The 22,545-nt window shown below is 45.7% G+C and overlaps 1 protein-coding gene across 2 annotated transcripts in view; it reads right to left on the minus strand.

Moving 5' to 3' along the window:
- The window catches only part of SNX29 (sorting nexin 29), a 560,470-nt gene that overhangs the window by 393,478 nt on the left and 144,447 nt on the right, over nucleotides 1-22,545 (minus strand). For both annotated transcript variants that reach the window (XM_037068993.1, XM_037068994.1), the window contains 2 exons: nucleotides 9,063-9,126; nucleotides 6,468-6,596 (listed from right to left, as the gene is read on the minus strand). In XM_037068993.1, the coding sequence (XP_036924888.1) occupies nucleotides 6,468-6,596; nucleotides 9,063-9,126 (193 nt within the window). The remainder of the gene's footprint in view (nucleotides 1-6,467; nucleotides 6,597-9,062; nucleotides 9,127-22,545) is intronic.

A 22,545-nucleotide genomic window follows, 5' to 3' on the forward strand; every position in this document is an offset into this window, starting at 1 on the left:
AGAGACCATCTTCCTCTAAAGCCCCATGAAACCTCCATCCAGGCCTCCCAGGCCAGAATTAGATCACATGTCCATTCTCGGAAGAAAGTCCAATTACCATACCTAGCTGAGTCGAGCCTGAACCCAATGACTGTGGAAAGGAGAGAGAATTCTCTTGACCAGATTAAACAAGTCAGGGTTGAACCTTGCTGTGTGGGAGACTTTAACCCTCACCATCAATCAAGGCAGGGAAAAAAAGTTAAGTCATGGCTGGTCCTCCAGTGTGAGAGAAATGAAGAGAGTAGTTTTTAGAAAGATGATGCGGTGTCCCCTACAGTAGTAACTCTCCTTACCCTACAGTAGTAACTCTCCTTACCCTACAGTAGTAACTCTCCTTACCCTACAGTAGTAACTCTCCTTCTAGTGAAAGAATCTGCTCTTCTTTCCCATCTCTCAGTCCACAGACAAGGGTTTTTTGAAGCAGACAATAAAGCAAATGTTCACTTTCTGAAAGATGCACAGACAAAAACTGAGCTTTATTTCTAGTCTTTACTCCACCTGAGAGCAAAGTTTCATTGTTTTACATAATCAGTTTGACATATTCCTCCAGAGCATGTTTCTTTTACCAGACAAAACTGAACTCGTTAAAAAAAATAACCAGTCCTCCCTCTTGCAGTCTCTCGTGCAACACCGCCCTCTTGGCCTTGGGGGTTTCTCAAGTAGCCTCCCTGCTCCGCAGCAGCAGCACGGGGAGGGCAGGTTCCCAGCACGCCTGCCACCACTCACTCTATCCACGTCCACAGCAGACGCTGCTCATCAGTAACAGCATTTCTTTTTGCTGAGCGCAGATGAGACCCCAGAATCCTTCGCAACCCAGAACCCGAAGCAGCCACTCTCAGAGCTGGCAACAGGTTGGTATCCATTGGCTTGTCCCGTCAGAGCATCTGCTGTAACAGGGGAGCTGCAATGAAAAGGCCCAGACCCTTGGGTCCGAAGGCCATCCCTAACTCAGGAAGGGCTCAGATTTCCAGCCAGTATCTCCCATGTTTGACTTTCTCAACTCTGACCATTTGTTTCTTGTGACAAAAATCAATCGATGACATTAACTGGACACTGAAGAAATTTATTGTCCTTTTTCACAAAAGGCGTAGCCTTCATATTTCTCCAGTAATTTAACAACAACAACGGAAGGCAAAGACTGAGCAATAGAATAGAAACTGGGATTTAAAGTGTTCATAGAAAGCCAATAAAGGCCTCCCAGCGGGGCTGGACAGAGAGAGATGAGCAGGGCTCCTACGGCCTATGGTCCAGCGTTCCCTTTACAATTGTGCAGTATGGTTCAGTGTCATAGCAGATTGCTGCTCAGCAGCCCAACAGGGAAATATAAACAAAGGGACACATGCTGGGCAGGCAGGACTGGAAATATAACACCAGGAGGAGCTGAAGGTCAGATGAAGGCCAGTGGCAAAAGGCTCCAAGATGCTTGTTGCAGAGAGAAGCTGGGATGGGAAAGAATCCACAGACCTGGCCTAGCCACCCATGGGCCAGGCGCCACCCCAGGGAGCACTCACTAAGCACTTATGATGATCCTGAGCTGCACAGACTGCCTTAGGAGCATTAGCTCATGTAATCTTCCACACAATCCTATGAGGAAGCATAACGGACATGATTTATCTGCCCGCATGACTTAACGGCCCTGGAAACTTATGCTCACTCCTGGCTACAACATGCCCAATGAAGAGCCTTCCTAAAATGTTATATATAAAGGAGAACGGGAGTGTCTTCTCTTTGGATCCTACATGAGGCTTGCTGCTCCCAGTGGCCCTCTCTGCAGCTGTGTGCAGAGGCCCTACCTAGGAAGGGCACTAAAGCATCCAGAGGGCCCAGAGCCAAGAGCGGGGGAGAAAGAGCACTGACCTCACTGGAGAACCCAGGCCCAGTGAGGCCTGAGGGAACCGACCATTACAGCCACACAAAATTCCTGCTAACCCCAGCTAATTTGGTTTGGGCTTCCACTGCCAAAGGCACATGAATACTAGTTAAGACTATATTATGCCTGGACACAGCTGCACAGCATCCTTACATAAAGTATGAAAGGGCCCCAGCCACCTTTTAAATTTTTAAACAGATGAAGAGGCTCAGAAAGGAGAAGGGAACGGCCCCAGTCACACAACCAACAGCAGTTCTTATTAGTGCACCAGAGACCCTCAACAGGACAGCAAAGTTGTGACAAAAGAGTAACAGCGAGGCTGGTCCGGACAGGAGAGACCGGAGAAAAGGCCTTGAGCAGTGCTCCATCAAACAATCCAGTGGGCTCTGTCCACATCCGTGGTGAATCACAACAAATCGGAGTGTCTTCACGGATCCGGCAGGCTGACTGTTGGGAAGCACAGAGAAAACACAGCTTGCTCCAATCCGAACCAGGAAGCCTCGTTAGTCAGGGCTCAGATTTACAAATGAGAGAAGATCAGTAACAAACTGGCTTAAGTACAAAAGGAATTTATTGGCTCACATAACTGAAAAGTCCAGAAAAAAAACTGCTTCAGGAAAGACTGGATCCAGGAGCTCAAATGATTATCATTAGGGCTGTGGGTTTCTCTCTCCCTCCGTTCTCCACTGTGTTGTCACCATGTGGATCTTCCCACATAAGAGCAAAGACAGCCACCAACAACGCCTAGCACCTAGCATACCTCTATCCTCTCAAAAATGCTATCTTTAGCTCTTATCTGATCAGCCTGGCCTCACGCCCTTCTCTGACCCAACTATGAGGGCCAAGGACTGGAACAAGCTCACTGTCCAGGCCTGATCATCTGGCCTGCTCTGGAAACCAGGACAGGCAGTGGCAGGGTCAGTCACACCAAACTACAGGGACAGGATTGGAGGGATATGTGGGAAGAACCTGCCAAGAAAGATGGGGATAGTGTTTGCCCCAAGGAGGAAGAGAAGCCTGATGGGCATGCTAGGCAACTTCCCAGATGGCCCCCTACAATCCCTGCCTCCAGGCCTGCGCAGCATGGTTGATCTGTATGACAACAGAATACAGCAGAAGTCATCGTGTCTCATTTCCAAGACTAGGTTATAAAAGACAAAGTGGTTCCCATGTTGGGTGTGTTCTCTCCTTCTTGAGTTACTCGCTCTGGGAAGCCAGCTGCTATGTTGTGAGCAGCCCTTTGGGAGGCCCACGTGAAAAGGAGCTAAAGCCCCCTGCCAGCAGCTACCTGAGTGAGCTTAGGCTTTCAGATGACCACAGCTCTGGCCAACAGCTTGACTGCAACCTTATGAGAAGCTCAGAGCCAGAACCTATCAGCTGAGCCATTCCCACATTCTGAACCCACAGAAATTGTGGAGGATCATAAATGTTTGTTGTTTTAAGCTGCCAAGTTTGGAGACAATTTGTTACATAGCAAGAGATAACTAATACAATGAACAGAAAAGAAAATGTCTTCCCAACAATCCAACCACCCTGTTCACATGCTTCTCTCAAAGGTACTTCATGCTAATGTGTATCGTCTTTCTGTGAAAACCTAGCTCATACGCACATTTTTGTCATTCAATGGAAAGTAAAGCAACCAATTACTTAGGGAACAAGATTTACTTTCCCTGCACTGCTACTGGTCGTAATGCCTCTGCCTCAAAACTGAGCAGCCTCTGGGGGCCACACAAGCACTGGGCTGGCTACGTGGCCTTGCTCTTGATTGAGCCACGATAGCACAAATGGAAAGCCATTAATTTTGAGCAAAAAAGAAAGAAAAAGAAAAGAAATGTGTGATAAAATGCTCAGTTTGTTCAGGGATGTTCCAGTTTTACAACTAGCATATACTCAGAGCCAGTAAAACAGTCATACACACAAACACACTTTCAGAATATTTATAGCAAAAATAATTTTTGAGTCTGAAATAGCCTAGTACTTAATTCTTTCTGCACCACTGCCATTAAACTATAACTTTTGATTAGGCAAGGTTTCTTAGTAATATAATTATTATGCTAAAGAAAAATTGATAATGATAGTTAACATTTATTGAGCACTTATGGAACACATTTATTGAGCTGACATATGGTCTCTCATTTTATTGTGCATCAACCCTATGAAGTTGAGAGTTTTCGTTTTCTTATCCTCAATTTATAACTAAGGAAATAGAAACAGAGAAATTAAGTAACTTGCTCAAGGTCACACAACTAATGAGCAGTACAGCCCTAGTCAGACCCCTACAGTCCAATGCCAGAATCCTTGCCACCAACCACTGGGCTAAACCACCAGCATTATGATACCTGCTGCTGAGCACACGTGGACCTGAGAACAGGGTGGCCCCAATGAATACACACAGGCCTGGCCTCCAGCCCCACTGCCCCGAGGAACAATTGACCACTCAAGACCATCATTTGATATCAGTGACAGCTGCTCCTTCTGTGGCAAGAAGAAAGTTCTGACAGTTGGCCAAGACTAACTCCGCCTGGAACATGCCAGCAATTGAAGTTTTCAAAATGTACATGTCCAACTTCTCTATTTGCTTTCTTCCTTTTTTTTCCTGAAATATTTGCTTATTTTACAGATGCTCCTTCTACCTGTGAACTGCAAACTTTTAGGCACCTCAAACTCTAGCTACCCATTGTTTAAATGAGGAGACTTCAGATTATAAAATTGCTTAGTTAAGAAAAATTTTTCTACTCCATTCACAGGCTAAAATTTTTCTAAGAACCATCATATACTAAAATATTCTTCCCGTAAAGTACACTTGCAATAGTTGCTCATATCCTGAGCCCTCTGTACTTCCATGTGCACTCCTCCTCACTCGATCCTCTCAGGTGGGTAAACAAGATCAGCCTTTCCGCTCACCCAGAAGCGCACAATCTTCAGGCAGTGGAGCAGGGACTCACTGCTAAGCTGACTCTTGACACAGTCCGAAAGTGACAGAGAATATAAGTCTGTCTCTCTCTGATGATTCAGAACCAGGATCTCTATCAACTTCATCCTGCACTGTGAACAAACATTGTTACTCCACAGAACCCTGGCATGGCCAGAGAAAATGGTGGTATAGCTGACAACACGCCAAATTGGGCACCAATTACTGTTATTTGTTCTTGCCATTTAACTGTCTCTGATGCTCTTGAGACGTCATTTTAAAATGTAAAGAAAGAAGAGAAGTTCTAAATATGGGACGGCAGTACCAACCTTCCATCACACACACCACAATCACCCCAGTGACACCCGGGCCCACGGCACCGGAACAACGTGTGCACTGCTATGAGCCGGCTTCACTCCCCATCCCCCTACACAGGCAAGTTTATCTCCTGGTCTCATTTTAAAGTAGTTTGAAATTGTATCCAATAAACTCTTTATCTTAACTAAAACAGGGAAAACTAGAACTCCAATGTCCACCGAAAGCTTATTTTAGTATAGTGCATCGGTTCAACAAAACGCCACATCCACGCAAACAGAAATGATTAACATGGAGCTTAAGTGGTGGAGGCAGCCAGGCTAAGCAATGACAGGCTATAGATTAAGTACAGTACATAAAAATAGCTTTCTATGTGAACAAGTTTTGTCAAGATCCATGTTTTTAAGGAAGCTGGAATTTTAGGAGGTTCACTTTATAAGTTTTCTTTAATAAGACATAAACAAAGTCACAGAAAAATAAAATGGCTCTTAAATAAAAATAGGCTGAACCATGCTCGTCATTAAGGAAATGTAAATGAAAAACAACCTACCAGAGCCATTTTTCACCTGCGGTATTACCAAAGGCCCAGGGGTTGAAGCCGACCCCTGTGGCACAGCAGTGCAGTCGCGCCCTCTCCCCTCTCCTGCGGAACGTATATTGGCTCAGTCTCCGTGGAGGGCAACTTGATGAACTCTATCCAACTGAGGAAAGCACAGAACTTTGACCCTGCAGTTCTACTTCCAGGAATATTTCCAGCAAATACAGTCATATAAGAGCAAAATAATAAATGTGATGGTTATTTACAGTAGCGGTATTAGAAGTAGCAAAAGACTAAAATCCACCTCAATGCCTAGCTGTTGGCACACTGGTCAAATGAATTCTGATGCAGTCAATGAAATATGAGCTATTAAAGATGGCATCCCTGTGTACACCAACACGGAACAATCTCTACAATGTGAAGTGGGTGGTGTGGAAGATCAGCCACCATTGTGCATTAAAGAAGGAAAGAATAAAGGGAGGCAGAGAGGGAAACGAAAAAGTATGTGTGCACGCTTCAGCCTGTATATGCATGGAGCATCCTGAAATCAGTAATACTGCCCACCTCTAGAGGCAAACTGGTCACTGGAGATTGCACACTTTAACCATTTATATTTTGAACCATGTGCACATATGTTATTCAATATGTATTCAGTAAAATAATAAAATTTCAAATGCACAAACTTTATTTCCATTGGTCACTATCTTCTTTTGATTACAAAGTGCTAGTAAACATGTGCTTGGGCTTTAATAAAGCCTTCCCACAACTGCTTCCCAGCTCCGCTGCCCTCCTACCTTGCCAGTGCCTGTATCTTCGTGGTGTGCCGCTCCTCCTGTTCGGCCACCTTCCTTTTCAAGGTGTCGACCTCCTGCCGCAGGGCAGCCGAGTGCTCCATCTCACCATCCAGCAGGTTCCGCAGTGATCTGGGAAGAGGAGGGCCTATCTGTTCAGATGCCATTGAGTCCATCAAGCCCAGAACACAGTTATTTACCTAAGTCAACTGCTAATTCATTCGTTTCCACATGGCTCTGCATCAATCATAATTCAAGTCTACACCTTGTATGAATATACATACACCTAAGGAGATACCAAACTCTGCTCAAAAACCTCAGAGTACTAATTAGAATGAGCCCTATAGGAACTATGTGAGGCCCAGGCTCTATGTCTCAATAGCCTGTGGGTAGCTTTTTTATTTAGTTTAATTTAATTTAATTTTAATTATTTGTTATTGATTATACTATCACAGTTGTCCCAATTTTCCCCCTTTGCCCCCTCCACTCAGCACCCCTCATTCCCTCAGGCAATCCCCTCACCATTGGTCACACCCATGGGTCAGGTGTGTAAGTTCTCTGGCTACTCCATTTCCTATACTGTACTTTATACTCCCATGAGTATTGTGTAACTACCTATTTGCATTTCTTAGTCCCCTCCCCTCTTCACCCATTTCCCTAGACCCTCCTCCCATCTAGCAACCATCAAACACTCTCTGTACCCATGATTCCGTCTCTATCCAAATCAAGAGTAGCAATGTGTTGAGCAAATCCCAGGCAAGTCCCTTTACAGACACCCCACGCAAAGGTACAGCACATTCAGCTCAGGCCCTTTTGTCACAGCCACACTGAAGAAGAGATTTAAGGAAGGAAGGAATGTCCGTTCAGACCAAAAGAATTATCTGAGCCCTAAAAATAGAATCTGGACTCAGACAATCTGACAGATGTCTACCCTCATTTCCGCTCCTACCCACCGAATGCACTGTGACCCTGTCCCTCTGCCCTCTCCAGGCTAAACAAGCATATACAGAGTTGTAGAGAGCTGTATAGTTTGACACTGCATATATCATATTTTCTATTATATTTGGAGTTTTTAACCCTCTGAAACACATTCACTTGTGAATTTGTCATCCTTGGTCATAAGTAGCAGAGAAGGTAGCAGCTCATCCAGAGATAACCATAAATTAGCACCTAGAAGTGAGCCATTTATATGATTCCACTGATCACTTACTTCTCTGGACCTCAAATGGGCATTTCTAGAAAACGTTTCCTGACTTTGGTGCACCCGCCTCCCAATTCTAGAGGACACTTGCCATGTGACCTCAGAACATAAGCAGAAGTGTCTGACACCCCTAACCCCACTGTTCATCAAACTCTCCAAGACCTGTATTCCTTGAGAGTTTTGAGAAAATTCCCTTCTTAGGGCCTGGGGCCCCCTGACACAAATCATAGTATGACGTTTTTCTTTCTCTGGGAAGAAGAAATTGACAGACAGTGACTATTGTTTCTCACAAGGCAAGACAACCTACAGCTTCTTCCAAGACAACAGCTTCCACTGAAGCAAGGGGGAAAAAATCCTACAATGTCTAACAAGCCCTTTGTTGAAAGTTTTAGTTGGCAAATTGTACTATCTAAAGATCCTGCTTTTAAAAATTCTCTTTTGTTTTTGAAATCATGCTTGTTTTCATTTATATGTTTCCATAAAGGATGAGGGAGAAGCTTGTCAAGCAGGGCCCAAAACAAGGTTTAAAAAAGAACAACCGTGATCACATGTCACCATGGATGCTTAATTCTTGCTCTGAGTAAAAGAACAAAAGGGTGACATGAGCAAACACCCAGACATGTGCGTGCACAATGCTGGCACAGCCAAACCTCCCCTAACCCCCAGGGAGGCAGCCCGATACCTGTGGGCAAACCCCTCTACTGACCACCGTGTGGCCAAGACAAGGTGCTGGAGGTTGAGAAGCTCCCGCTCAGGCAGCCACATCACAGCGACATGGATGATGCCTGCCAGGACCTAGCACTGATTTCAACTGGGAATGAAAGACAAAAAAACCTTTTCCCCCTCAATGTCTGCCACTGAGCTTTTGAGGAGTGAAAAAAATTCAAATGCCTTCTTGTCTGAAGTACCCCCTTTTTTTCAGATAACTCTGAGACAAGCAGTCGAAGTGCCTGGAACATGGTAGGCAGGCCTCAGTTAAAGGCCACTGGAAGGACTGCTGGAGCAGGTCGGCAGGTGACAGCTAACAGGTATACAGGGTTCCTGGCCACGTGACAGAAATGTTCTAGAGTTGAGCTGATGGCTGCACACAGCTGTGAAGGCACTAAATGGGTGAACTGTGTGGTATGTGAACTGTATCTCAATGTGGCTGTTTTTAAAAGATCTTTACCAAATTTTTCATTTGTTCTACAGTGGTGCCATGACTATAAGGTTTTCATTCCTTCCTAACACTCAGACTACATATATATACTAAAGTGGTCCTTCACAGACAAAATAAAAAATCAATGGTCACAATTTTGCCAGCAAAGCAAAATGTCTTTCCTCTGTGATATTCTCTCTGTCCTAGAGGTAGAATGTCAAAGCAAGAGGCCCCACCTCCAGCCTGAAGATCACAATACCTGTTCTCCTCCTCCAGCTCATCTTTCCTGTTCATCATGGCCACGATGGCTTGTCGCAGTTCATCTATGAGAAGAAGGCAAAGTCAAAATCAATCAGCAGACCTTACCTGCTACACCGTCCTCTCATCAATCTGGATTATATGCTATTTAGTGCAGCTCATCTAAACAAGTTCCCTTTTCCTTTAAAAAATAATTTCCATACAGTCTAAGTTACCCAGTGGTCTTAGCTGACTATTACTATTGCCATACAAAACAGAAGGGCAGGGCAGAATGAGAATAAACGTGAAGGTAATTCCTTGGTGAATATACTCAGCCACACTGGAAAAATAACAGGCTTGTGATTTCTAAGTGCTTTTCCAAGTCCCTGCTACACAGCCACACTGGAAAAATAACAGGCTTGTGATTTCTAAGTGCTTTTCCAAGTCCCTGCTACAGGACAACATCTGTTTTGAACAATGATATATTCCTAGTTACAGTCGTCTATCAACAGTAGATCAGACAGCAGATCGAGTCCAGATTGACATAAAACTACTCAAGTTTACTGAGATATCGGATGTTCCCACACCAATTTCTATAGTTAGTATACAGGTGACACTGTCAGGGGAAGGCTTTCCGATACACAGTCCATAATTACTTATAGGAGCTACTCTTCTGATATCTCTTGCATAGGAAAGATTCTCTGATAGGAAACCACGCCTTTATATTAAATAACCACCCAACTTTCCTATCTACATCAAACAATGGTTACCGCTTGTCCACCCACATACTCAAGACACTGTTTACCATCTCTCAGATGTCAAAACCAAGAACTGTTTTTTCTTTTCTTTATTGCTGTTCAACTAGAGTTGTCTCCACTTTCCCCACTCCATTCCCCCATCCCATGCATCCCCACCTCCCACCCTCCTTCCTACCCACTTTGTCTTTGTCCATAAGTCCTTTATACACATTCCTTGATGACCCTTCCCCACCCCACCCCATTATCCCCCTCCCCTCTGGTTACTGTCACTTTGTTCTTTATTTCAATGCCACCAGTTAGATTTTGCTTGCTTGTTTGTTTTGTTGATTAGGTTCCACTTAGAGCTGAGATCATATGGTATTTGTCTTTCACCACCTGGTTTATTTCACTTAGCATAACGCTCTCTGGATCCATCCATGATGTTGCAAAGGGTAGGCGTTCCTTCTTTCTTTCTGCTGCATAGTATTCCATTGTATAAATGTATCATAGTTTTGGGATAAATTCATTTACTGATGGGCACTTAGGTTGCTTCCAAAACTTGGCTACTGTAAATTGTGCTGCTATGAACATTGGGGTGCATAAATTCTTTTGAACTAGTGTTTCAGGGTTCTTAGGGTAAAGGGAGCAGAAGTATAAAACAGAATAAAAGTAGCCTCTTCAACACATGGTGTTGGGAGATCTGGACAGCTACCTGCAAAAAAATGAAACTCAACCACCAACTTACATCATACACAAAAATAAATTCAAGATGGATAAAAGACTTAAATATATGTCATGACACCATATAAGTCCTGGAGGAGAACATAGGCAGGAAAATCTCAGACATTCCACACACCAATATTATCACCAATATGTCCTGTAGAGCAAGGGACATAAAGAAAAGAATAAACAAATGAGACTTCACCAAACCGAAAAGCTTCTGCAATGGCTAAAGAAAACATCAGCCAAATGAAAAGGGAACTAACCATATGAGAAAACATATTTGCCAATGATATCTTGGACAACAGTTTGATCTCCAAAATATATAAAGAATTCACATGATTCCACTCTAGGAAGACGAACAACCCAATTAAAAAAATGGGCAAAGGACCTGAATAGACACTTCTCTAAGGAGGACATACAAAGGGCCCAGAAACATATGAAAAGATGCTCAGCATCACTAGCCATCAAAAGATGCAAATTAAAACCATAATGAGATACCACTTCACAGTGGTCAAAGTGGTCAAATCAACAAACAACAAGTGCTGGTAAGGCTGTGGATAAGAGAGAACCCTAGTGCACTGTTGGTGGGAGTGCAGACTGGTGCAGCCACCGTGGAAAACAGTATGGAATTTCCTCAGAAAACTAAATGGAACTGCCTTATGACCTGGCAATTCCACTGCTGGGATTATACCCTAAGAATCCTGAAATACCAACCCAAAAAAACCTATGCACCCCAATGTTCATAGCAGCACAATTTACAAAAGTCAAGTATCAGAAGCAACCTAAGTGCCCATCAATAAATGAGAGGATCAAAAAACTATGGTACATTTATACAATGAAATACTATGCAGCAGAAAAAAAGAAGGAGCTTCCACCCTTTGCAATAGCATGGATGGATCCAGAGAGCATTATGCTAAGTGAAATAAACCAGGTGGTGAAAGACAAACACCGTATAATCTCAGCTATAAGCGGAACCTGATCAACAAAAACAAACAAACAAGCAAGCAAAATCTAACTGGTGACATTGAAATAAAGAACAAAATGACAGTAACCAGAGGGGAGGTGGTAGGGGAAAATGGGGGGAAAGGGGAAAGAGTCAAGTCAAGGAACATGTATAAAGGACCCATGGACAAAGCCAAAGGTGGGTAGGATTGAACGTGGGAGGTAGGGATGACTGGGATGGGGAGAGTGGTGAGGGGAAAATGGAGACAACTGTATTTAAACAATTAAAAAAAAGGAAAAAAAAACCAAAGTAGTCAATCCTATGTTCATTGCAATGTTATTTACAATAGCCAAGATTTGGAAGCAGCCCAAGTGTCCATCTGTAGATGAGTGGATAAAACAGTCATGGTACATTTATATGATGGAATACTACTCAACCGTAAAAAAGAAGAAGAAGAACATTTTACCCTTTGCAACAGCATGGATGGATCTGGAAAACATTATGCTAAGTGAAATAAGCCAGTCAGAGAAAGACAGGTACCACGCCATTTTACTAATATGTGGAATCTAACGAGCAAATTGAACTAACCAACAAAATAGAGAGAGACTCATCACAAAGAGCAGGCTGACAGGACGGGAAGTTGTGAGGCAGAGGGATTGAGCAAAAAGAAAAAAGAGAAAGAACTCATGGACATAGACAACAGTGTGGTAATTTCAGGGGCGAGGACTGAGGTGGAAGAGGGTATGGGGGATAAATGGTGATGGAAAAAATAAACAAAAAGAAAATAAATTTTAAAAAAAGGAATTGAGAGTTCTAAGGTGCCTATGAAGAGGTCTCTCGCCCAGGTATTTCTCTCTTGGGTCACTAAGGCATCGCCAAGAAAGAGTCAAGTATCATTGGGTCAACATTGAGCAGCTACAAGGTATAGGCACTATTCTTGGAACTGTGAGTGAAGAGTGAACAAAATAAGCAAAGTCCTTCCTGCAAGCACATAACTCTCAGGGTGATGAGAAGGTTGAGAAGGAAAACCAAAGCAAGGTGAGCAGAAGCAGACTGACAATGGGGAGCGGTGCCATTTCACATGGGTGCTCTAGAAAGGCCTCTCTGAGGAGAGGACATGTGAGCAGAGGCCTGATGAAGAGAGGGTGCCAGCCCTGCTGCTATATGGAGGAAAAATACTCCAGACCACTAAAAGCATGTGCAAAGGTCCTGAGGTATGTATAAGCTTGGTCACATGAGAAAGGCAGAGTGGCATGAGGAAGGAGGGACCGGCACACAATGAGGGCAGAATCCAGCAGACCCAGAGTCTGCCAGGGTCAGAGGGCATACTGGGAGCCACAGTACATGGTCCTGCCCTCCGGAAGCTTCGAACCTTGAGGGCTTGACAGTCCTGGAACCCACCAGCTAAGAGTGTCATGTACATTGAGTCACTGGTGCCACACATCACCTCTTTGGGAAGCTATCTTTTGAGTCTGTTTCACAGACATGCAAATGGGCTCAAAGGAGCTGGAATTTGACTCCAAATCTGTCCAATTCCAAACTCTGTGCTTAACCCTGGGAAACAATAATAATATTGCCACCACTTACATGCAGAGATGTATGCATAAGAACTTCTATTTTATTGGCACCTCACAGTCATGTTAATCCATTTTACAGATGAGGAAGAAACCTGGGGAGGTTATTAAGTCACACAACTGCACACCTTTAAATGTCAGAGCCAGGACCAAACCAAGGCCTCTGACTCCAAGCTGATGATGCTATAAAGACGCACAGCACTGACTGAGGAAGAAGGGCTGGAAGAAGACCGTTGTCACGTGCATGCTATGTCCAGGATCAAGGCCACCGAATAGCATGGGTCCAGGTAATGAGCCCACAACCAGGACACTGAGGGGCTCAGTTCCTGGCACATGTTGTAAGGATAGAGCCATACATGACTCTTTCAACTTTTCTCAATGTTAGATAATTTTCATACTAGAAAACACCAGCAGAAAAATCATTTCCAGAAAAGGTCTTAAGAAAGATTAGAAAGATGGGGGAGATAGCAGAACTGAGAAGAACAGGAAGGAAAGAAGGTTAGACCCAAAGGTAGACTTAATCAACCTAGAGAGACAGGAAGAGGCTGAGCTGCCCGCCCACCCCCCAAAAGCCCGTAAGAGAAGGGAGTTGGCACATGAAACAGAGAAAGCCACAACAGAGTGGGCCACACTCTGCCTGGACTTACCATGGCTCAGAGCTCATGCATTTTCTCATTGGTCAGTAAATATCTACTGAGCATAGTGGTTACCTTTCCAAGGAGCCAGGCTCCCAACTTACCTAAGGAAGGAAAGTCCTTGAAGAAGACTTTCTTAATGGAGAATAATAAATAATACACATTCACATGTGCCTACAATAAAAGAGTCAGTATGACTACATTCTGAACATCAACAGATAACAAAGGTTCTGGCTCAAGACCTTAGACCAGTGTCTCAGCCACTCTGACCCTTCCTTTCCAGCACAAGGGGTGAAGAGCACCCACTTTCCCAACCTCCTGGGGGCTGTAAGGTGCAGAGGGGAGATGAGATGGACAGTGCTATGTCCAGGCACTGCCTCTCACGGACTACAGCAGGGAGCAGAGCAATTTAGAAGAACTCATCCTAATGCTAAAGTTACAAAAAGTTTAACTGAAAACACTAATTCATGTGCAAAAAACAAAAACAAAGAAAGCAATAATTTATTCCCATGACACCACAGTCATGAAAAACAACCCAGGCTTAATATATTATTGAAGACAGGCAGGACCCTCTCTCACCGCTTTTACCTTCCAGAGAACCAGAGGCGGTGGGGAGGCCGCCGCTACGCGCTGTGGACCCACGCTCGGGAACTGCTCCTGCGCGCCAAGGCCTGTCGGAATTCTGAATTTTCTGACAAGGCCTCCCTCCCCACTGGGGTTTTCAAGTGGCCTGAATTTCATATGGGAGCAAAGAAACGGCATACTCATAACTGCAATATGAGACTGGAAGAGGTGAAATCTCTTCCTTTTTAAAAATAAGTATTTCCGCCCTGGCTGGTGTAGCTCAGTGGATTGAGCGCGAGCCTGCGAACCAGACGATCGTGGTTCGATTCCCAGTCAGGGCACATGCCTAGGTTGCAGGCCAGTTCCCGATAGGGAACACACCAGAGGCAACCATACATCGATATTTCTCTCCCTCTCTCCTTCCCTTCCCCTCTAAAGAAAAATAAATAAAATCTTTAAAAAATAGGTATTTGGGGAGCAGTTTCAGCAAAATGGGGAGGAAAGTGCAGAGATTTCCCATATACCCTCACCCCCACACTTCACAGACTCCCATCATCGACACCCCCCACCCAAGCGGTGCACATGTTACAGATGACGAACACACACTGGCACATGGTGATCACCCAAAGTCAACGTCAAGGTTCACTCTCGGGCTGCACATTCCGTGAGTCTGGACAAATGTTACAATAACATCTAACCACCTTAGAGGATCTAACAGAATAGTTTCATGGCCATAAAAATTCTCTCTGCTCTACCTAGTCATCCCTCCCTCCTCTCAAACCCTGGCAAAACCTCCTCTTAATTAAAAAAACTACACAGCCAGGCTTCTGTTGGGTGGCAGCGCATCACATGCATGTTGGACTCTCACTAGCAAACCGCTGGCAGTGGATCTGAGCAGGATGAGAGCCTGGCCGAGCGCACAGCACAGGCACCCCCACCGCTGGTGCGCCCCACGCAGGGTGCCCTGGGCTGCACAGGACAGGAGTGTCATGCACAGCAGGCCTTCAGCCTCCCTGCTGAGCCTCTCCTAGAAGGAAGAGCTTGCCACTGCAAGTGTGATCCTTACACTAACATGTCTGTGTTATGCCCTCTCCTGCTGTCACCAAGGTGTCACTGACCCCTTCACTTGAGGCTCTCAAACGCAGAGATAAGCAATCTGTCTCGGCCAGCACCCTGTGTCCCAAGGCCTTCCTGAGGGACTCTCCCAAGTGATTTTGCGGCACTATTTTGTCCCTACCCACAAATGTGACAGCGTCTTCCTGAGCAAGACGCAAACCCAACAGTTTTCTACTGTGGTAAGAACACTCAACATAAGATCTACCCTCTCCACAGATTTCTCAATTGCCAAAGGGAAGCACGGTGACGTAGAGCAGACCTCTGGACTGACCTGTGTTACTTAATTGAAGCTCTGTACCCCCCGAACAGCACTCCCCACCCCCCTTTCAGCCCACCCTGGCAACCACTGTTCTAACCTTTGCCTCTCTCAGTTTGACTATTTTAGATTCCTCATTGAAGTGAAACATGTGTCCTTCTGTGTCTGGCTTATTTCACTCAGCATCACTCCTCCAGGTTCTTCCATGTGCTCACATAAGTCAGGACTTCCTTCTTTTTTAAGGCTGAATAACATTCCAACAGATCGTGACTGTACGGGCCTCTTGGCCAGAACCTGTCTTTCCTTGTTTTCACCCCCAATGTCCAATCTGATGAAACGGATAAGGAAAGCCCTCCCTGATTCCCCTACCCTTGAAACAAGTTGCAGATTGTGCAATAATTAACCATCTCTGTCTCCTGCAATTAGCACACAACTCCTTACAGGTAGGTACATGGCACGTCAGGCATCTTGGGTCCTGAGAGCTCCCACACATCGGGCACTCGGTGGAAGTTTACAGGAAACAAGGGACCCTGTGAGACAACTCCTATCTAATTTTGCTACTGAAACAACAAAAATAACAGCTGGCATGCAGTGAGCACTTGTCACGTGCAGTGTCAGCACCTGACAAGCCTCCTTTCAATTCTCACAACCACCTGATAAGGGTGCAGCACAATGCTACAGAGTAGGGAACTATGCTGGGACAAGTTATACGGTCTCAGGTGGCCTTTCAAATCCTAAAAGCAAAAATTGTGGAAATTGTCCTGGGCAGGACCAAGAGCTGGAGATAAATAAAGGGCTTTTGCAGGGAGCTGCAAGGGGCAAGAAGGTGGTCAGGTGGGGACATCCAGTAGCTTCTATTGCAATGACAGAAGCAGGATCCATGAAGCACTGCTATCAACAGGCTCCTGGGCTAGACAGACCAGAGTTCAAAACCCAGCTCAGCTACTTACTGCCTGCTTATCTATCTTGAGCAGGCTTCTGCCTTTGCAAAATACAAAAAGGGGAAAATACCACATTCTCTGCAGGACGGTTGGAAGAGTCCATCAAAGTGCCCGACCTGGTGTATGCACTGCACTGAATGCCAGAAAGGGGTCCAGAGCCCTGGATTTTAGAGCACAATCTCTAGAGTCAGGGCCCAGGTTCAAATCCTGACTCTTCAGCTGGGTAACTTGGGCAAGTTGTCTTCCCTCTGTGAGTACCAAGTCCCATATCTATAAAATGGGACCTTAACTGTCACTGTCTCCTAAGAATGTTGTAAGCTTTCAGTAAAGTAACAGGTCAGTGAGGTGCTTATACAATATCCAACACACAGAAAGCACTCAGCAAGTGTCACTGATCTCTATAAGCAGTGCCTTTCCTGGGTGGTAGGAAGGCAGGGACAAGGGAGCAGTGAGCACCAAGTGTGTGCTGGTTCAAGGGACCCCATTTTCAGAAGTGAGGAGATTTACTGAGCTCCTCTGTACCTCAACCTTGAGAAACAAAAATAAATATTTAAAAGTGGTCTATCTGCTAGCTCAGAAGACTAGAGAGCAGATTTCCTGAAGATTCAAAGATCACCAAAGCCAACACGGGAAGTCAGACCCAGAGAGTGAGGGCTCACCTGGTGGAGACTGAGCAAGTGTCTGGGTTCTGGGCTTTTAGGCACAACATGGGGTGGGCCTGGGGGGAAGGTTCCAAATACTGCCCCTCAGACTTTGCAGGAGAAAATTGTACGTCCCATGGGGAAAGAAAACCTGGAGGAAGAACAACTTCCCAGGAAGTCCCACAAAACATAAGAATGTGCTTCTGGAAAAGAGCAGCCAGAATCGTCATAACGAGAAATCTCGACCACAGGCTGGCTCTGAAGGGGGCACGGATCACACTGCACAGAAGCCACAGGAACAGTGGACGACCAGCACTGACCCAACCCACCATCGTGCTCATAGACCCCTTCCCTTCCGTGCCATGCATTGCCAGCCTCAGGAACCTCGCCCCTGTATTTGCATCAATGTCAAAACCACTGAGGACACAAATAAAACAGTATTCTGACACTGGGAATCTTAGGGAGAAAATGTCCATCACAGAAATAAGACTGTCAGGCTGTCCCTTCTGATGTCCCCACACTGCCAATCAGAATGTTTGTGGTAATGGCAGAAAAGGAAATGGCCCAAGAGTTGATATTACACCTCCCCCCCCCAAAACACACTGTGTCTACAGGCTTTAACTTCACATGCATTCACTTTGCTGACTCTTCTTGGGCCATAGTGGGTCATGTTTGGGTTGGTTTCCATGTATCACATAAATATTATATTTCTCCAAGCCAGTGACACTCACTGGCAGAGGAGCTACCTAACTTGTAATTTTCTCTCCTCTCCCCAGCACCACACATCCCATTATTTGTTTATTCGATCACTATGATTTCCTTCCTCTTTATTACCTGCCACAGCACACAGGGCAAGAAACAACAGAGCAGGCTCCAGCAGTGAAGCCACTCCAAAGCATAGCTGAGCCAGGTCTCCCTCTCCCCAGGACCATCTGTCTCAAAACCAGTTCCTGGCTTGGCTCCAGAGAACCAAACAGCCAATCTGGTCAAGTCCACAGGAGAATGTTAACTTCAACCATAAGCAGTCGATATGGGATAAAGAACAGCATTTCAAATCACTGCGGAAAGGATGAATTTGCCCATAAATGTTGCAAGGCAAGAAACCATTTGGGGAGCAAGAAACAAAACTTAAATCTCTACTTCTGCTATGTGTCAAAATAAATTTCAGACGGCATAATTTAAATATGTGAAATGCAACAATAAAAGCCCTATAAATATGCAAACAAACATTTATGCCATCTCAGGGCAGCAGAGGCTTTCTTAATGTGAAGCAAAGAACAAGTCCATTACAGAAATAATTTTGATTTTGAACTTCTGCACATCTAACCAACCTAACATCTATCAAATGGGCCAATCTATCGAATCTAACACCAGGTCAGCAAACGGGCAGTGAAGAAAGAGCACAGGTTTTCTAATCAAACCCCACATCCCCCACATCTCACTTCTGCAACCCTGGGTAAATAACACCTCTTTGCTTCTTGGTTCCCTCAGCTGAAAAAATGGTACTAATACTACCAACCTCATGGGGCGGGCCAGGGGTCACTACCAGTTCACTGGAACACAGCCGTGCTCAGTCTTCATACTGTCTATGGCGGCTCTCATACTACCATGGCAGAGCTGAGTTGTTGTGACAGAAACAGAGGGGAGTGCATGGCCCAAAATATTTGCCATCTGGCCCTTTACAGAAAATGTTGACTGACCCCTGCCTTAGGAAAACATCCAGAAGCTCTTCCCTCTTTTCCCCCATGACTAACCCTCTCCAGTTCAAGGCTGGAGGTGGCTCTCCGTGGCGAGACACGTGGCCTGCCAGACACTCATGCCAATCGGTCGAGCCACTGGCTAGACGCAAACAAGAGACTGTAGCCCAGGTTTTAATAGATGCGAAATGGCAGGTGAGCAGCTGCTGCCGCAGACGCTGTGGCTCCCTCCCCACCTCTTCAAAGACCCTCTCGGCCTTGCCTCTGGTCCCTGTGGCTGTACCCCTCAGCCTTCTGCTCTGGATCTGCTTCCTCCAAAGGCTGCATGTACACCAACCACCTCCACCCTGCAGACACCTGAAGCTCCAGCCCATGTGCACCACAGCCCCTCCACTGGCTGAGGCCTTGGACTGTCTCCTTCACTCTTCCTACTTTGTCTCCCACCACATCAAACCTGCTCCTTCTTTTGTGCCTCTGTGCCTTTGCACAGGCTATTCCCAGTACCTGGAAGACCTAGCTGCCTGCCCTACTCAAGGCCTCCTTCAAGGTTCAGCTTGAGATCACCTCTTCTGTGACATCTTTGCCCACTAGCTGTGGCAAATGTACGAGCCAGCAGGCCTGGCCTGTCTCATGCCCCTTTTCTGTCCCCAGAGGCCTCCAATTCTTACCCATCCCCAGCTGCAGTGGGTGGGCCTAGAGAGGCTGGATGAGTCAAACTAAACCAATCATACAGAGTCTTCCAGAGGTTTGGGATGGGCCAATTATATGCCTAGAGATGAGGGAGGATGGGGCACAGGTGCCTCTCACCCAACAGCACAGTTCCTGATCGTTCCACCAAGATCCACCTGCTGAGAGGCAAGTCGAGGACAGTTTGCCAGGGCTCTTTCACTACCAGATGCAGACGCCTGGACAGCCACAGATGAGATGCAGGCACACGGCAGCAGCCCACCAGAGAGAGGAATCAATAACACTACTCAGGCCTAGCCCACCCGGCACAGACAAAATGATAAACTCAACAAAGTGCTGGCATCTTAAATGTCATACGTGTCACACAGCCCTGCAGCCTGAACCTGGAGCAACACCACAGAGGCACTCAAACTTTGAAAAGAGCACCTACCGATTTGGTAAACTTACCTCTGGCTGACTTGGTTTCTCGCTGTACAAATATAACCCTCTCTGAGGGTGGCCTGGAGACACCATGTGGCCATGGGAATAAGCAGGCCCAGCATAGGAATGGCCATCCTGGCTCCTGACAAACTCCTACCCAGGCCTCTACGAGCCCCTCAATACTCAGCCCTTATGATCTAAACTGAGCAGGTCCCATGTCCTCACAGCCAAACAAACTAAGAAAACTTCATTGGCCCCTCTTTCCCCAAGCTCCCACCCCCACGTATATAGCTCCAAGAAAGCCCTCTGTTCATCTGCAGGCCTGGTACCAAAGCCCCACCCCCAAGCCTCTAAGTCCCTTGGGGACCGCTGGGCCAGCACAGCCCCTGGGCCAGCACAGCCGGTGGCCACAGTACACAAGAGAGACCTGAAAATAATAAATAATAAATAAATGAGTGAATGACTGACACCCACTCGGAAAATGTGCCCCCATCTCCAGGAAGTGAGCATGGATGGGCTGGGCAGAAATGTCAACTGCATTTAATAGTAAGTTCAAGGCCTCACCAGAGAATGCTAACCATTGGGTTCACAGCTGTAATTTCCTGTCCCAGTGACAGGGATTCAGACTCAAATTAAGCTTTTCCAATACGTGTCTTGGGACTAGATACACATGGGAGGGAGGAGGCAAATTCTCATATATCATTACCATGACCAAAAACTAGACAAGCCTATAACACCATTCCCCTCCTCATTGGCATCACCACATGAATCTCCTGATCTCAAACCAATCAGAAGAGACCAACCTCCAGCACCCAGGGACCCAGACAAGCACATGCTACAGATAACCTTCACCCATTCATGCAATGATTGTGGGTGGCAGGATTGCTATATAAAGTACTAAAACAGAGACATTGAGGGAGAGGTGAGAACCTTCCCACCTCCAGTCACAAAAGGCCCTCCAGGAGGCAAATTATCTTGAGATAAGTCGATCTTCAACTCCCTTTTCCAAATTAAATAGGAAGAAGACTCAATGAGTGTGATGGCTAGATGCATACATCTGGATGTGTGCACAGGTGTGCACTCTCTGTCATATACATAGATCTGTGTAATAATTCTCTGGCTTTATACAGCATCTTTTTCCAAAGGCCTCAAAAGAGTCTTTGCAAACACTCCCCTGGGGCCCATACCCAGTTATATTTAAAGAGCGCTCACGAGGGCACACGCATAGAAATAAAAACGTTCTTCTGTGCATACATACTTAACCTAGACTGTAGTTTTTCAAACTTAGCACACTGCACTTTTTTATCTTTTTCTGCCTGCCCGCTCTCTCCCCTTTTATCTCCAAGAGAAAGAATAATCTGTATTGAGCTCCCAACACAACTTTTAAAACCAATCTTGGGCTATTGTAGCCTTTTGTTCTGTTTCTCTCTCCTGCCTCCCCTTCCGCCCAACCCCTGTCCACTTGGGATATGAGCTTTGCAATTTGTTAGGATGAAAAACGTGCCCCAAAACATTCCCAGAGCTCAGGCAGCCTGTGACTCCCGTTCATGGATTGCGTTCTATACACCCAACAAGGCAGAATGCACTTTGGATACACAATCTCATTTAATTCTCACGACAGTCCCTGAGAGGCAAGGATTAGTACACCCATTATATGAAGGGGGAAACAAAGGCCCAGAGAAGGGAAGTGACTGCCCCACCCCACACAGCCAGGAGACCACAAGGCAAGGACCCACACCAGTCAGGCTGCCTCAAAGCCCGTCCCAGCCTGTGCAGTACCCTCCAATGGAGCACGGGCCCTCATGTCACTCACCAGCGTGCAGTGTGGCCTCCGGCATCCTTTCTCTGTTCCCTTGGAAAATCAGCAGTCTGATTCAATCTGCCCCTACCCCATCATTCACCCTTAGGACTACTGTTTCTACATGACCTGGGAGGGAGAAGAAAAGCCTAAGAAACCAATGGAACAGACTGAGAAAAGAAAATCACAAGGGACAGAAGAAGACTACCTTCTGATATCTTAATAAAGTTCTAGATCTTTCTTAACTTTTCTGTGTAATTTGGGGTTCTCTTACTCCTTCGTGTGTGTGCATTTGCTCTCATGCTCTCTCTCATACTCACACACAAACACACACACAGTGTTTGTTCCTAGTGACATGCACAAACCTTAAGGAAGGTGTCCCAAAAGCAAATTCAGCAAATGCAATGAAGTCCTCAGAGTGACATGGGGTGGTGGGAAAGGGGGGACATGCCCTGCTGAGACTGCAGCCCCGACTTCCGTCTACTGTCACACAGGGATGCAGCTCAGTGTGCCCCCCACTTCTCACCTGTCAATAGCAGCTAGAATCCATGTTTTTACACAAACCAATTTTAAAATCTATTAACTCAAGTTCCCACCAGGCAAGCCCAACAGATCATGGCAATAAACCACCACTTTGAGACCCCTCTGCCCTAAAGTTTGAGTTCCTGACCACCAATGAGCTTGAAAATGTCAAGATAAGTAGCACACACATATATAGCTATTTTTTAAAAATCACCTTTCTGTTCCGCACCAGAGAATGTCAAAAATATAGG

The sequence above is a fragment of the Sturnira hondurensis genome, unplaced genomic scaffold, assembly GCF_014824575.4.
Source record: "Sturnira hondurensis isolate 20B ecotype Veracruz unplaced genomic scaffold, ASM1482457v3 Scaffold0018337, whole genome shotgun sequence".
Taxonomy (NCBI): domain Eukaryota; kingdom Metazoa; phylum Chordata; class Mammalia; order Chiroptera; family Phyllostomidae; genus Sturnira; species Sturnira hondurensis.